Source organism: Haliotis cracherodii, unplaced genomic scaffold, assembly GCF_022045235.1.
Source record: "Haliotis cracherodii isolate W230 unplaced genomic scaffold, xgHalCrac1.p SCAF_17, whole genome shotgun sequence".
Classification (NCBI taxonomy): domain Eukaryota; kingdom Metazoa; phylum Mollusca; class Gastropoda; order Lepetellida; family Haliotidae; genus Haliotis; species Haliotis cracherodii.
In genome coordinates, this window is record NW_027266272.1 from 21,377,859 (window position 1) to 21,395,152 (window position 17,294).

Consider the following 17,294-nt stretch of genomic DNA (forward strand, 5'->3'; position numbering starts at 1 on the left):
CCGGCTCGGGTATAATACATCCATTGCACTCGGGACAGACAATCTGTAATTCCTTATAGCTCGGTTATTCTCTGAATGCTAAACGTTAGCCTTTGCTAATTTATCCAAGTTCGTCAGACACTGCTAGTTAACAACTGCTCGTTAATTCAATTTCGATTCAAAATTCAAATTAGCGCGGTTGACTATACAGGTAACCTGGCGCTACTATAAAAAAAACCACACAATATGTTTATCTCCTTTTTACTATTACAAAATAAAACCCGAAGTACTTAATGTTGACGAAGGTATTGAGTGAAGCCGCAGTAGTCGTCGTTTGTGTTGTGAGTGGAGTTTCTATCTGAATTGAAGGAACACCGATAATAGCCTGTACCTAAAGTCTGCCGCTGAATGTGCTCCGATATTGTTGTTTTAGGTGATTATACTGCATACTTCATGGTAATCACTGCTCGTTAACCACTGCATGGTAATCACTGCTCGTTAACCACTGCATGGTAATCACTGCTCGTTAACCAGTGCATGGTAATCACTGCTCGTTAACCGCTGTGTGGTAGTCACTGCTCGTTAACCACTGCATGGTAATCACTGCTCGTTAATCACTGCATGGTAATCACTGCTCGTTAACCACTGCATGGTAATCACTGCTCATTAACAACTGCATAGTAATCACTGCTCGTTAACCACTGCATGGTAATCACTGCTCGTTAACAACTGCATGGTAATCACTGCTCGTTAACAACTGCATGGTAATCACTGCTCGTTAACAACTGCATGGTAATCACTGCTCGTTAACCACTGCATGGTAATCACAGATCGTTAACCACTGCATGGTAATCACTGCTCGTTAACCGCTGCATAGTAATCACTGCTCGTTAATCACTGCATAGTCCTCACTGCTCGTTAACCACTGCATGGTAATCACTGCTCGTTAACCACTACCTGGTAATCACTGCTCGTTAACCACTGCATAGTAATCACTGATCGTTCACCACTGCATGGCAATCACTGCTCGTTAACCACTTCATAGTAATCACTGCTCGTTAACTACTGCATGGTAATCACTGCTCGTTAACCATTGCATAGTAATCACAGATCCTTAATCACTGCATGGTAATCACTGCTCGTTAACCACTGCATGGTAATCGCTGCTCGTTAAACACTGCATGGTAATCACTGCTCGTTAACCACTGCATGGTAATCACTGCTCGTTAACCACTGCATGGTAATCACTGCTCGTTAACCACTGCATAGTAATCACAGATCGTTAACCACTGCATGGCAATCACTGCTCGTTAACCACTGCATAGTAATCACAGATCGTTAACCACTGCATGGCAATCACTGCTCGTTAACCACTGCATAGTAATCACAGGTCGTTAACCACTGTATAGTAATCACTGCTCGTTAACCACTGCATGGTAATCACTGCTCGTTAATCACTGCATGGTAATCACTGCTCGTTAACCACTGCATGGTATTCACTGCTCGTTAACCACTGCATGGTAATCACTGCTCGTTAACCACTGCATGGTAATCACTGCTCGTTAACAACTGCATGGTAATCACTGCTCGTTAACACCTGCATGGTAATCACTGCTCGTTAACCACTGCATGGTAATCACAGATCGTTAACAACTGCATGGTAATCACTGCTCGTTAACCACTGCATGGTAATCACTGCTCGTTAAGCACTGCATGGTAATCACTGCTCGTTAACCACTGCATAGTAATCACTGCTCGTTAACCACTGCATGGTAATCACTGCTCGTTAACCACTACCTGGTAATCACTGCTCGTTAACCACTGCATAGTAATCACTGATCGTTCACCACTGCATGGCAATCACTGCTCGTTAACCACTTCATAGTAATCACTGCTCGTTAACTACTGCATGGTAATCACTGCTCGTTAACCATCGCATAGTAATCACAGATCCTTAATCACTGCATGGTAATCACTGCTCGTTAATCACTGCATGGTAATCGCTGCTCGTTAAACACTGCATGGTAATCACTGCTCGTTAACCACTGCATGGTAATCACTGCTCGTTAACCACTGCATGGTAATCACTGCTCGTTAACCACTGGATAGTAATCACAGATCGTTAACCACTGCATGGCAATCACTGCTCGTTAACCACTGCATAGTAATCACAGATCGTTAACCACTGCATGGCAATCACTGCTCGTTAACCACTGCATAGTAATCACAGGTCGTTAACCACTGCATGGCAATCACAGATCGTTAACCACTGCATGGCAATCACAGATCGTTAACCACTGCATGGCAATCACAGATCGTTAACCACTGCGCGTTATATCCGAAGTTTGTTGTTGTAGCTCACCTGTAATTACTGGGTTCGTTGGGATGAGACTGAAGCTGGGTGAGGAGGATGCGTAATATACTGGCAAGGAAAAACAGGTTAATCTAGAAGAAGAAAAACAATAATTAACGTAAAGCAGACCATAGTATTATTTGTCAGATCATCAGTTTCTCTTTATGATAATGTTATATTGTGATGGTACAGACGAATTCCGTTTGCTCGAGCGTCTAAACGAATTTTGACGTTATAATTTCTAGTTATACATTAGTAATCATATACATTGAAGTGAGATTATGTCTCATACGTACTTTCTCCTTAATCGTTGTTTAACTCGGAAGCGTACACCGGACTCTGCTTTTAACACAGATCTGTTATAACTATGGAAGGAGTGAATGTATTACAGTTAAGATGGAAGACTTACAACTATACACAGGAGATTGGGTGTATATATGATCCACTCATAGCCACCCGCGTGTCGCACCCAGCAACTAGAAAAGAGGGGAAATGATTCAGTGACAAAGGGGAGTATTTATAGATCTAGGTGTTTGAAGGCATTACAAGAGTATGACAATCACTGACGCAACATTTTTAAGTGAGTGAGTATGGTTTTACGCCGCTTTTAGCAATATTCCAGCAATATCACGGCGGGGGACACCATATGTGGCCACATTAACCCATGTGGCACATTAAGACCCAAGAATTGGAATCAAGAGCACCGTGACCTTGACCTTCAATCATTACGGTTGCTTCCCAATGGACACGTGTACCTCGTCGTTGACCCCTAGCGTGACCATTGTAGCTTTATAGCGATTCCGAGATCTTCTATTTTAAGTTTGGCAATAACAATTGGACTCGGAGACTTTTCATTTGTCTCAGACGCGAGCGCCAATACCCCCGGCATTCGTGCTCTCCTGTAAAAGGAGATCCTGTTCATCCATTGTAAAACACATTAGCATCACAAAACATCTCTGTGAACTAATCATAACAAAATATCTATTTCAAGAAGAGTTCTAAATTATCTGTAAGAGCCGCTTTACATATTTAGAGATGGAGAAAACTAGGACCGTATACGGCCGACGGTTTCTGAACGTCTAAATACAACATAATGGCGTTTGTTGTCACATCTATGTTTCAAACTGTTCCCCAATTGTTCTGCATTCTTCAACCCTGAACTCACTGAAGTAGAATTCTGATGGGAAAATGGTTTCATCCCTGTAGCATCAAATAACCGTTCAGCATGTTAAACTGGGCATGATGCATTCAAAAGGTCACAGGTGGGATGATGGACTCTCGCGCCATTTGAGACAAGTAATTCACACGTTTGGGTCACTTTTATGATGGCGTCGTGCAGGTATTGATTATGTTTCTTCAGTGAGTGAAGGGTTGCATTGCTCTCGGAAGTGTTAAGACTCCAATACGTCTGTTGGCCTATCTTAATGGGATATATATGGCGGCCATGCAGACCTGGCATTTCAATACTAAAAGCTCAGTTTGAAGGCACAAATGTCACCGGGTAAATTGAATTCATGACCATCTGATTCATGTACCATAATATTTCAGACAACCATCTTGACCAACTGATCTTAAGTTTTATGTTCAAAGTGTATGATGTGGCTATTGACATTACGAATGAATTCAATTACAACTCGTCAACATGAATATGTAACACACAATGTGTAAAATGACTGCAATTTTCACTTCAAACGTTGTCTCTCCTTTCTGCCACAGTATACCTTAATTATCTGACATTTGCTCAAATGAAAAAAACACACCCCAAAACAACAACAAAAAACCATGAAAAGGGACATGTTCGTTCAAGATAAAATTTCACGGCCAAAAATCTTTATAAAAAAATATATTTGAACTAGTATTCAAATATTTAACGTGTTTATTAGGATCATCCCTTACCTCTGGTCGTTCCTTACACCGCGGACAATGGCGTACGCAATGACTGGCACCATCGGCCCCACTGAAACACAAGAAGGTCGTTCTTCATACGTCATAGAACTAGCTCTTTAACATCAAATACATGAGTGAGTGAATTGTGTTTAACGCCACTTTGAACAATGTTTCATTCATACACTGTGTTAGCTTCGTCTGAGAGATGCTTACTATTTGCAATTGGTGAAACCCAAGAGCACGTGTATGGTGCTGGACAAACCAAGGACCATAATGGGATGGGATTCGACTCCAGTGTTATATGTTTCTGGCACGCCAAAGGACGTAACTCTATGCGGCGCATTAGAGCCCGAGGCCAGCAGTGCCCACAAATAATGGATACAACCAACTTGGTTCATCTTAATCTTCAGTCATGGAAAATGGTAGTTACAGTCACACGCCCACGAACAGCAAAGACGTCCCTGGTTCAGAAGTAAGCCTGTATGATATCATAGCGGTTGGGTCTCATCATCAGGGCTTAACACTGCAGATAATTCTGCTTTAAATGTTATGAAAGTTAAAGCTAAGATGAAGTATTGCAACATAGAATAGTCAAAGAACCATTTTGAAACAAGAGATACCACATGTCTTCCTTTACCATCGGAAAGAAAAAAAGTTGGTTACTGTGAATGTCCTATTCCAAAGAAATTTTTTTACAAATTCAGTTCCGGATGAATAAGTCGTTTTAAATTGTCGACCTTTGTGTACAGTAGTTGGTATATTGGTTTCAACATTTTGTATTCACAAAGTGTTTGTTTGTTTGTTTGTTTGTTCTTTAACGCCGCGCTCAGCAATATTCCAGCTATATGACGGCGGTCTGTAAATAACCGAGTCTGGACCAGACAATCCAGTGATTGATAACATGAGCATCGATCCATCCAATTGGGATCGATGACATGCATCAACCAAGTCAACGAGCCTGACGACCCGATCCCGTTAGTCGCCTTTTACGACAAGCATAGTCGCCTTTTACGGCAAGCATTGGTTGCTGAAGACCTTTTCTACCCCGGAATCTTCACGGGCATGAATATGGTAATACACTGAAAGGTTATACTTATGTACGTCTTCATAAACAAACATGGTATATTGGTTTAAACATTTTGTATTCACAAAGTGAAATAAATGGATAGTGTACAAGTTACGTCAACTAAGTAAGCCTGATCGATACCTTCTCCATTAACTGTATATGTACTTAGTCAATCCAGTTCTGGAAACCAAGTGTTGGACAAGGCTTCCTAACTGCGAAGATCGTTACTATCACGCTGTGTTGAATGTGTAGAAGTTCTTATCAGACTCGTCTGGAATGTGGAGGTGCGGGAGTAACGGTGTTGTTTGTCACCACAGACAACTGTAGATCTCAAACTTTTTATTCTGAAACCCCATATTCCCAATGAAACCAATAAGGTGGTGAAATTTCGTTATTTGGGTAAAAAGTACCAAATTATGGCAGATTACTCTTTTATTTATTCGGTCAGTTGTTTTGAGTGCTACTCTGTGTGGAGAAGCAGAACAGAGCAGAACTTTATTTACTCTCAGCCCGGTATCCTCTCCATATGAAGTACAAGTTTGCAAACGGTATATACATAAGATGGCCAGGTGGTTTACACATGGAACATTTTACCGTTTTCATAATGACATTACAGAATGTACAGAATTATTTGATAACATTTATTTTTTTTAAATTAAAAAGTTCTTTAAGTTTAAACATATTTGGGTTTTTAGCATATGAAATTGGAACATGTATTTTCCGTTGGTGTTAAAAAAAGGACAAAGAAAAATATAATGGAATTCATCACCAACATCGCTCATATCGCAGAGTTGACACGTTCGTTCACTGACAGGGATGCTGTGCCACCTACCTCGTTCAATAGGTAAATGTGGCATGAGATTCTAAACAAAAGGAATTTTACAGCGAAAGAGAAAGGGATAACCATTAAATACTTTTCAAGGACGAATTCAGTTGTAAATGTGCGATATGTGATACCTTTAGAAGTATGTGTAATCTCTGTATTCCATGTTTGAGTTGCTATATCAGATAATCTTAACGACATGTTAGATTTAAGGACATGAGGAGGAACTGCTTGGCTTAACCAATAGAAACTGAAGCCCGTTTCATTGAAAATATTTTCCAAACTTTTTATCCATTTTTGACAGCTATTGTTTGTACAGACTTCATTATGTAACATTTGACATCCTTTAACTTTTGTTCTTTTTTGTCAGATAAAAACTTAGCCCAGAAACAAACCATTCGACATTTGATAGAGTTAATTAAAGATATTCTTCCAAGTTCCCCATGCAACATGTATAAAGGTGTACTTTTCTTAATGGGAAGTAATTTACGTAAAGACTAAACGTGAACAGATTAAATTTGTTTACAATTATCAAAACCCCAGATTTCAAAGCCATATGATAGAATTGGTATTACCATGGCATCGAAGAGATATAATTGACATTTTATGGATAGATTAAATGTTCTACTTTTACGTGATACAAAGGACATGACCTTACTGGCAGAATCACAGTTTGCTTTCACAGAAGTTTTGAAAGAGTTTTTATTAGTAATGTGAATTCAAAGATATTTATAATCATTGACATATTCGATTGGTGAGCCATTTAATAACATGTTTACTCTTGTCTTTTACTCTTTTGTACCACCAAAAACTATATTTTTTGTTTTACTAGTGATAAGCAATCTCGATTTTTTGCAGTAAAGTGAAAAAATATCAAACATATTTTGTAAATTTTGATGATTAAAAGCTAACAAAATAGTATCATCTGCATATAGTAATGCGAACAAAACAACGGAGAAATCTAACAGACCATTAAGTGACTGAGATTAAATAGAAGCCCAAGGGCAGTTTTGAGAATATAAAAACGGTTCCAGATCATTTAGAAACAATGAAAACAATATTGGGGACAAATGTTCAACTTGACTGACACCAATAAGACAAGGGAATTGTTATGTATATAAACCGTTTGTACACACATGATTTAATGCCATCGTACATATTTACAATAATACGAAGTTTCCCATCAATACCTTGTGCTAATATTTGTTCCATAAACCTATACGCCGAACATTGTCAAAAGCTTTTTGGAAATCAATGAAACCACAATACATTTTTCTTTCTATTTTTTAGTGAATCAATAATTGCATACAGGGTAAAAATATGATAATTTGTGGAGTAGCCATTTCTAAAACCCGCTTGTGATTCTGACAGGATGTTTTTACTTTCAACATAATCGTTTAATCTTGTTTTAATAACTGAGGTAAACAGTTTTCCTAGGCAACTTATAAGACTTATAGGCCGAAAGTTTCCAGGGTCTTCTGTACTTCCTTTACCATTGTAAATCCGACGAATAATTCCTTTAAACCATTGTTCGGGAAACATCTCAGTAGCAAATATAAGATTAAATCGTCTGGTATACAAGGGTAAAAATGTTGGCACTGAAGCTTTTATATATTCATTGATAATGTTATCCTGGCCACATGCCTTGTTATTCTTTAGTAGATTGATGGCGCATTCAGTTTCTTGTTCGCTTATATCAGTGTTTAAAATATCCTTACAATTATTGACATCAAAATTAATATTAAAATCCGTCGAATCATCAGGGATAGAGTTTTCATTATCTGCGTTACGGGGTTTGAAGCAAGGTTTAGAGGTGACGTGAAATGGGGTCCAACGTCGTATTCAATATATTTACGCTTGTATTGCGACGTGCATGCACGTGTGTGTGTGGCTGCTTGTTCTAGTCCGGAATGACGGTTTCATTGTCCATTCCACTGAGATACTATTCCGCAGTTTAACACGGATACCCCAGCCAGGAACATTATACTGACTCGGAGCCGACCAGTTATAATTATTATCTTATCCCCTTAAAGACTACGTCTGGCAGGGTAACAACAAGACCATCTTTTAACGTCTTTGCATTAGGGGCAGTCGGGTAGCCTAGTGGTTAAAGCGTTCGCTCCTCAAGCAGAAGACCCGGGTTCGATTCCCGACTTGGGTAAAATGTGTGAAGCCAATTTCTGGTGTCGCCCGCCGTGATATTGCTGGAATATTGCTAAAAACGGCGTAAAACCATACTCACTCACTCACACTTTGCATTAGGTACTTTGAACATTTCCAGCCAGGAATCGGCACATTGAACGATATTAGAATACAGAGACTTGCATTAACCTAGAGTGACGTAAAAAAACCGTATATATGAAAACGTTTCGCAGAAGAAAGTCGCGAACAAAGAAGACATTTGGACTAACTAAACCTTACAAGTGAGATTATGTCGTGGAAGCGAGTGACCTTTGAGGAGATGAAACCTTGAATTTCCAATTACTTGAATTAAAATAGACTGACTGACAAGAACCACAACTATGGAGTTTAATGGAAACTGTTTCTATTCAAAGAGCTGCTTTCCTTCACGATGGACGAAACTATACAACATTCTGGCACTCTTGTCTTGTAGGGATTGATTACACTGTCTCACTCCCCGTGAAGATCCAGGGTAGAATAGGTCTTCAGCAATCCATTTTCGCCGCAAAAGGCGACTATGCTTGTCGTAAGACGCGACTAACGGGATCGGGTGGTCAGGCTCGCTGACGTCGTCGATGTATGTCATCGCATCCCAGTTGCGTAGACCGATGCTCATAGGGACAATCACTGGATTGTCTGGTCCAGACACAATTATTTACAGACCGCTTGAATACTGGTGAGTGCGGCTTTAAACAAAGAAACCTCACAACACACTGTCCCCCATGACCCCGCAATGGCAGTCTTGGAGAGGTAGTTATCCTGCCTTACAGGGATATTTAATATCACTATAATCTGCTCCAACCTCCAGATTATAACCATAATTAAGCATAGGCTTGTAGGCATGAACTGATCCTTGTTTTCATTAAGAAACCAATTAGACCCAAATAACCGCATTATTCCAACAAATCCGAATGATTGGTCGTGGACACGTTCAGAGAAATTGAAACGTACCAATTCACGGACACGAAAGGTTTGAAGATGAAATAAACCAAGCCATTGTCAAAACTGTTGCTTGTACGATATTGTCACACCACAACGCTTCTCCACTTACCAAACCCTCCTATATAATATCCCAGCAAGGACTTGGGGACCTTGAACGCCTGCACTATGAGTCGATGTAAGTGGAAGCCTTCCAGGAACATCCAGAGAAAGTTGACGGTCCTGGCGTATCGGATCAACGTATATAACAGTCGGCAGCCAACCTGTGAAACAAAAACAAAACTATACGGTCACTTCTGGGTTTGAACTCCGAGAAACCAAAACTGTGTTCGTTAGGTTTACTTCCCATGGTCATACCAGGATCCGCAAATCGTGTTCCAATCGTAGCCGATTGTGGCTCCTGGCTTGCTAGCACCACACCTGTGCTCAGTGGTTTCGCGAAGGTGCTAAACGACAAAGCATTGTATCAATTCAGGTTTTCCTCGTACATTAAGTGCGGTGAGGTGAGGTGAGGTGAAATGGGGTTTAACGTCGCATCCAAGATTATTTCACTTATATAGCGACCTGCATGTACGTGTGTGTGTGTTTGTGTGGCTGTTTGTACTAGTCTGGACTGATGCCGATTTATAGTGCTAGCTCACAGAGATGCCATGCCGCAGTTTAACATGAAAAACCCACTCAGACACAATACACTGACTCCGAGCCGACCAGTCCTTGGTTTGGCCCCTTAATGCCGAGCGCCAGACAGGGTAACAACAAGTACCATCTTTTAACGTCGTTTGGTATGACGCGGTCGGGGATCGAACACCGGACCTTCCGCTCTCCGGGCGGATGCTCTACCACTAGACCACGGAGGCAGTCGTACATTAGGTGAAATGAGGCGAGGTGAAATGGGGTTAACGTCGCGTTTCAGGTTATTTCACTTATACAGCGACGTGTGTGTGTCCTGTTCTATTACCATGCATACGCCTGGCTTTTACAGCTGGGTTTTACAGCGCTAGCCCACTGAGACACCATGCCACAGTTTAACATGAATACCCAACTCAGACACAGTATATTGACTCCGAGCCGACCAGTCCTTGATTTATAGGACAAAAACAAGTTCCATCTTTTTCTGTCTATTTCTTTTACGACGAGGCCAGGATATAAAACCGAAGACACTCCATCCCGAACACCACCGAGGCGTTTTCCCCAACATTTTTTCAGACGTGATATCACTAAAACGTTGTTACTATATGCGCGAAACACACATCTGTGTTTCTTGCTTGTTTCTGATGTTGTACTCACTCACTTGTTTCATACGTTGTACTTACAGTTAACTACGGTTATAACGAACTCAAAGGGACCACTGATTTTAGTTCGTAATAACCGTAGTTCGTCATAAGCATACATACAGCATATATATAACAAATGGCTGGGATTTTAGTTCGCAATAACCGTAGTTCGTTATAAGCATATATACAACAAATGGCTGGGACTAAAAAAAAAGTTCATTGTATCGGTCAGTTCGTTAGAAGTGTGTTCATTATAAACGTAGTTTACTTGTAACTTACTTTTTGATTATAGTATACATGTACTAACTTACTTGTACCTTATTTTCTTCTTACTTTCTTGTTCATGATGTTGTGTTTACTTATTCGTTCATTATGTCCAAAGTTTCCGTTTCTTAGAGCGTTAAACATAATGCATTGTAATATCACTATAAGCCATATCTGATAATATGATCGGGTAGCCTTGTGGTTAATGTATTTGCTCGTATCATCAAAGACACGGGTTCGATTCTCCACATCTGAACCGTATGTAATATTGATTCTTGGTGTTCCCCGGAGTGGTGTGTCTGGTGTGGTTTAAAGCTTCGAAAAGCAATCCCCCATCACGCCTCACGAGAGAGCGTGACTTCAAAGATATGGGATTTATGAGTGAGTGAGTATGGTTTTACGCCGCTTTTAACTATAATCCATCAATATCACGGCGGGGGACACCAGAAATGGACTTCACACATTGTACCCATGTCGGGAATTGAACCCGGGTCTCCGACGTGACGAGCAAACGCTTTAACCACTAGGCTACCCGTGTGCCCCTATGGGATTTATGACATTCTTCAGTGTGAAAGACTTTTACGAAGTTGACAAAAGTGATATTTTCATTCCAGTGAACATAACACTTGATATTTCACTGCGGTGAACATAACACTTTCACGGAGCTATTGTCATACAAGAGTGACCTCCCCTGAAATTGTCTCCCTTTATCGTAATGACAGATGGTCATTTATGGAGTTAATATTGCTTAATATTGCCGAAAGTTTTGGATAATTCACATAAGAATTTTAGAAGTAAATACAAACAACCCCTAAAATGATCGCATGAACTATTCTACTGAAAAATGGAGTGCAACACTATTCACCCGATTTATTCACCCGTGAATTCGACGATCCGGGGTAGAGTAGGTCTTCAGCTACCTATGCTTGCCGTAAAAGGCAACTATGCTTGTCGTAAAAGACGACTAACGGGATGGGGTGATCAGGCTCACTGACTTGGTATATACATGTTATCGATCCCAATTGCGTGGATCAATGCTCATGATGTCAATCAATAGATTGTCTGGTCCAGACTCGATTATTTACAGACTGCCGTCATATAACTTGAATATTGCTGAGTGTGGCGTTAAACACCAAACAATTATAAAAATAAACACCTGATTTATCGTTCAAAACTATTTAAATTCATAGTCGCGATGCAAGCTTCTCTTGAACAGCGGATACAGTGTCTATGGTTCCCGGAGATCGCGCCATTATCGTGCACAATTATAATTAACATATACATATTGACGTCATCACGACGTCGGAAAAATGATTAAGTAAATGAACCTTCTGGCTATGCCATCTAATTTGTCTGACCAACCCATACATAACTTCTCCCCGACAAAGACCCGTTAATCACTTGTCTGAATCTGAAGACCTACTACCATCCAATGTCAGGAAAACACGAACCGAACTTCAAAAATCAATGTCTGTCCGGGGAAATATCTATAGCAGTAGTCCATTCCAATTTCGAATAGTTGTACAAAAATAAACGCTTTAAAATACATGAATCTACGCGTTTACAAATGAAATAAAACATTATGTTTTATACTTGCCTCCAATATAGATACTTGGAAACGGGAATCTAACGGTAGAATATGATTGCGAACGCTATTATGAAAATACAACGTGATTCAATGTTCCAGAGATCAATGTTGCTGATAAATGATGCTGTTACACACGTGTAGGGAAGTGATAATCGTCAACATTTTATATCATCACACGTGGACATCAATATCAAAAGCATATTAAATGTTCTCTAGAGGGCGGACGGGTAGCCTAGCGGTTAAAGCGTTCGCTCGTGACACTGAGGACCCGGGTTTGATTCCCCACATGGGTACAACGTGTGAAGCCCATTTCTATGATTGCTAAAAACAGCGTAAAACTAAACTCAATAATGTGCTTTAAACGTCAGTATTGTGTAATACACATGAACAAGTTACGTGATCATTCATAAACGCCAGTGCATGACGTTCTTGAAAGAGAAATTCTCTTTACAAAAGTTACTCCAGTAGGCTTTGTTCGTTTGTTTGTTTGTTTGTTGTTTAACGCCGCACTCAGCAATATTCCAGCTATATGACAGCGGCCTGTAAATAATCGAGTCTGGACCAGACAATCCAGTGATTGAAGGTGAGAGACGTTAGCATGGGAATGGAAGGACGATAGCCCCCAGTAATTCATGAGATGTACTGCATGTAATCGTCTCAAATATATGTCTTGTCCGCGTGCATTGCAATATCAAAATATTGATGTGTTTTGGTATGAGTCACATTATCAACGTAGTTTCACACACAGGTGCAACACCGTATTGTTGTACATGTGTGAAACACTGACAGTATTGTTGTACATATGCCATACACTGACAAGTATTGTTGTACATATGCCATACACTGACAAGTATTGTTGTACATATGTGTCATACACTGACATTATTGTTGTACATATGCCATACACTGACATTATTGTTGTACACATGTGTCATACACTGACAGTATTGATGTGCATATGTGCCATACACTGACAAGTATTGTTGTACATATGCCATACACTGACAAGTATTGTTGTACATATGTCATACACTGACAAGTATTGTTGTACATATGCCATACACTGACAAGTATTGTTGTACATATGCCATACACTGACAAGTATTGTAGTACATATGCCATACACTGACAAGTATTGTTGTACATATGCCATACACTGACAAGTATTGTAGTACATATGCCTTACACTGACAAGTATTGTTGTACATATGCCATACACTGACAAGTATTGTTGTACATATGCCATACACTGACAAGTATTGTTGTACATATGCCATACACTGACAAGTATTGTTTTATATATGTCATACACTGACAAGTATTGTTGTAAATATGCCATACACTGACAAGTATTGTTTTACATATGCCATACACTGACAAATATTGTTGTACATATGTGTCATACACTGACAGTATTGTTGTACATATGCCATACACTGACAAGTATTGTTGTACATATGCCATACACTAACAAGTATTGTTGTATATATGCCATACACTGACAAGTATTGTTGTACATATGCCATACACAATATTGTTGTTCGTATGTGTGGTACACTGACAAATATTGTTGTATACATGTGTCATGCACTGACAGTATTGATGTACATATGTCATCCACTGACAGTATTGTTGTACATATGTGTCATACACTGACAAGTATTGTTGTACATATGTGTCATACACTGACAGTATTGTTGTACATATGTGTCATACACTGACAGTATTGTTGTACATATGTGTCATACACAGACATTATTGTTGTACATATGTGTAATACACTGGCAGTATTGATGTGCATATGTGTCATGCACTGAAATAATTGTTGTACATGTGTCATGCACTGACAGTATTGTTGTACATGTGTCATACACTGACAAGTATTGATGTGCATATGTGTCATACACTGACAAGTATTGATGTATATATATCATACACTGACAAGTATTGATGTATATGTATCATACACTGACAAGTATTGTTGTACATGTGTAATGCACTGACAGTATTGTTGAACATGTGTCATACACTGACAGTATTGATGTGCATATGTGTCATACACTGACAGTATTGATGCATATGTGTCATACACTGACAGTATTGTTGTACATGTGTCATACACTGACAGTATTGTTGTACATGTGTCATACACTGACAGTACTGTTGTACATATGTGTCATACACTGACAGTATTGTTGTACATATGTGTCATACACTGACATTATTGTTGTACATATGTGTCATACACTGACATTATTGTTGTACATATGTGTCATACACTGACATTATTGTTGTACATATGTGTCATACACTGACATTATTGTTGTACACATGTGTTGTTGTACATGAGTGTCATACACCTACCGTGTTGTAGTCATGAGTATCATACACCTACCGTGTTGTTGTACACGAGTGTCATACACCTACCGTGTTGTTATACATGAGTGTCATACACCTACCGTGTTGTTATACATGAGTGTCATACACCTACCGTGTTGTTATACATGAGTGTCATACACCTACCGTGTTGTTATACATGAGTGTCATACACCTACTGTGTTGTTATACATGAGTGTCATACACCTACCGTGTTGTTATACATGAGTGTCATACACCTACCGTGTTGTTATACATGAGTGTCATACACCTACCGGGTTGTTATACATGAGTGTCATACACCTACCGTGTTGTTATACATGAGTGTCATACACCTACCGGGTTGTTATACATGAGTGTCATACACCTACCGTGTTGTTATATATGAGTGTCATACACCTACCGTGTTGTTATACATGAGTGTCATACACCTACCGTGTTGTTATACATGAGCGTCATACACCTACCGTGTTGTTATACATGAGTGTCTGGCCTTTAGGCTTGTCCAGTCTGTCCTTGTACACGAGAACGTCCCAAAGGATGAGGATGACGTTGGTGAGGATGAAGGAGGCGAAGAGGCACAGATGCAGCTTGATACGCTGCTGCAGCCGCAGTTGTCTGTGGGAGACAAACATTGAGTGCATCACTTCTTCATACTGCGTAATTTAACACACACGCCGAGTAGATGTTTGATACAACAAAATGTTGAAAAACGAAATCGTCAGCCAAATTGAATCTATCGAAATATTTACAAAAACATGAGCCTAAAACTGTTATATGATGACTTTTAGTACCGAAAGAGATTAGTTTTGGCCGTTGGATAATGCTGTGTTTTCCATAATGACTCGGCTGTTTCGGCGTCTGAGGCTGGAGGTACCTATTGTTGTATTAAATACTTCTTGAGCAGACCTGTGCATTTCAAAGCGTAAAATAGATAGTAGCTTAATTCACATGGGGCATTATTTGTAGAATGAGTGAGTGAATTGGGGTAAACGCCACGTTGAACATCATTCCAGTTATATAACGTCGGTTCCGCTTCGTGTTGGAGGAGGAGCGGTCGGGTAGCCTAGTGGTTATAGCGTTCGCTCGTCACGCCGGAGACCCGGATTCGATTCCCGACATGGGTACATTGTGTGAAGCCCATTTCTGGTGTCCCCAGCCGTGATATTGCTAGAATATTGCTAAAAGCGGCTTAAAACCATACTCACTCAATCACTCACTCGTGCTGGGGGAGAGCCCGAAGTGGTGCAGGTCTTAGACGTTTTCCACTTTGGTGAAACCCACGAGCATGGGTATGGTGCTGACAAACCAAGATACACAATCGGGGTGAACCGGGATTCAAACCCACAATCACAGATTTCTCAATCGACCCAACTCTGTACATTATTTGTAGAACACACACGTGTCGCGTGATAACAAACATAAAGATGGCGTGGAGGGGTTCAAAAATAATCGAGGTGTTAAAACATAGGAGATTATCGACTTCAAGACTTACAGGAAGGGAGAAGCTATTTACTACAGATAAGGAATCTGCTGTTAAAAGATCATCGTACACACGTGCATCTGTTATATAATGTACCGTATTCGACGTAATAAGGGCCCAGGGCCCTCTCAAAATTAGAAATAGGGGGCTCTCTTTTTAGAATACTATTTTGGTGAAAAAAAAGTTGAAAGATCGAAAATTTCGTGGTTTTTGCTGACAGCCTGAAATATTTATAACACACATATAACACACAAGTGCGTATAAAGAAGTCTTGTGTACATTGATCAATCGGAAGAGGTGTTAATTGAGATTGTTCACTGGCCAATATATTAGCACAAATCGCCGTGGGCGCTTATTAGAGCGGGGCGCTTATTAAGTCGAATACGGTGTATGTATAAAGTGAAACGTTAACCTTCTTTATCCGGAAATTGTACGGATTCATAGCAGATAGCAATGCACTTTTTAAAAAGCTGCTCCACGATCAGTGTCCATATTTTCGGTTTAATCGCTGTAATTAGTGATATTGATCTAGAAACTTCTCGATGACCATTTCTTGATTTGCGTTGATTTGTTACCAATCTCATTAAAATCAGACCTTAGTTCTTGCTACCGCTAAACAAAGATCTGAAGACATCCCATTACGGGTCACGTCAGAACTTTGGGTCACGAACTTTGACCCACCAATGGAATGACCAACCAGAAGGCTTTTTTTATCGTGCTTTACGGCACAAATTTCAAACTGGCGACTACGTTTTGAAACATATTTTGACAAATTCTCGATTACAAATTTGAAACCTGAACAAAAAACATCCTGGAATGGCTAATAGATGCTCTAAATTGTAAGGATTCGGTCGTTAAACCCGTAACCATCGTTCGGAATACCCCATGTTAAAGTTTTCGAGATTGCATGATTAGAAATCACGTGCCGACTGTCACTTTCATAATCTAGTAAGCGACGCACTGATTGGTCGGATGAAAGGTCGTTCTGACGTGACCCCTTATGGGATGTCTTCACATCTTTGTTTAGCGGTAGCAAGAACTAAGGTCTGATTTTAATGAGATTGGTAACAAATCAACGCTT

General features: G+C 39.9%; 1 protein-coding gene and 1 pseudogene across 1 annotated transcript in view; both read right to left on the bottom strand.

Moving 5' to 3' along the window:
• LOC139464959 (calcitonin gene-related peptide type 1 receptor-like) overlaps positions 1-17,294 on the bottom strand; it is a 134,358-nt gene that overhangs the window by 25,833 nt on the left and 91,231 nt on the right. The window contains exons 4-8 of the mRNA XM_071246590.1: positions 15,198-15,348; positions 9,341-9,491; positions 4,229-4,289; positions 2,742-2,808; positions 2,342-2,424 (exon numbers count right to left, since the gene is read on the bottom strand). Coding sequence (XP_071102691.1) covers positions 2,342-2,424; positions 2,742-2,808; positions 4,229-4,289; positions 9,341-9,491; positions 15,198-15,348 — 513 coding nt within the window. The remainder of the gene's footprint in view (positions 1-2,341; positions 2,425-2,741; positions 2,809-4,228; positions 4,290-9,340; positions 9,492-15,197; positions 15,349-17,294) is intronic.
• LOC139465079 (uncharacterized) lies at positions 5,781-6,758 on the bottom strand (annotated as a pseudogene).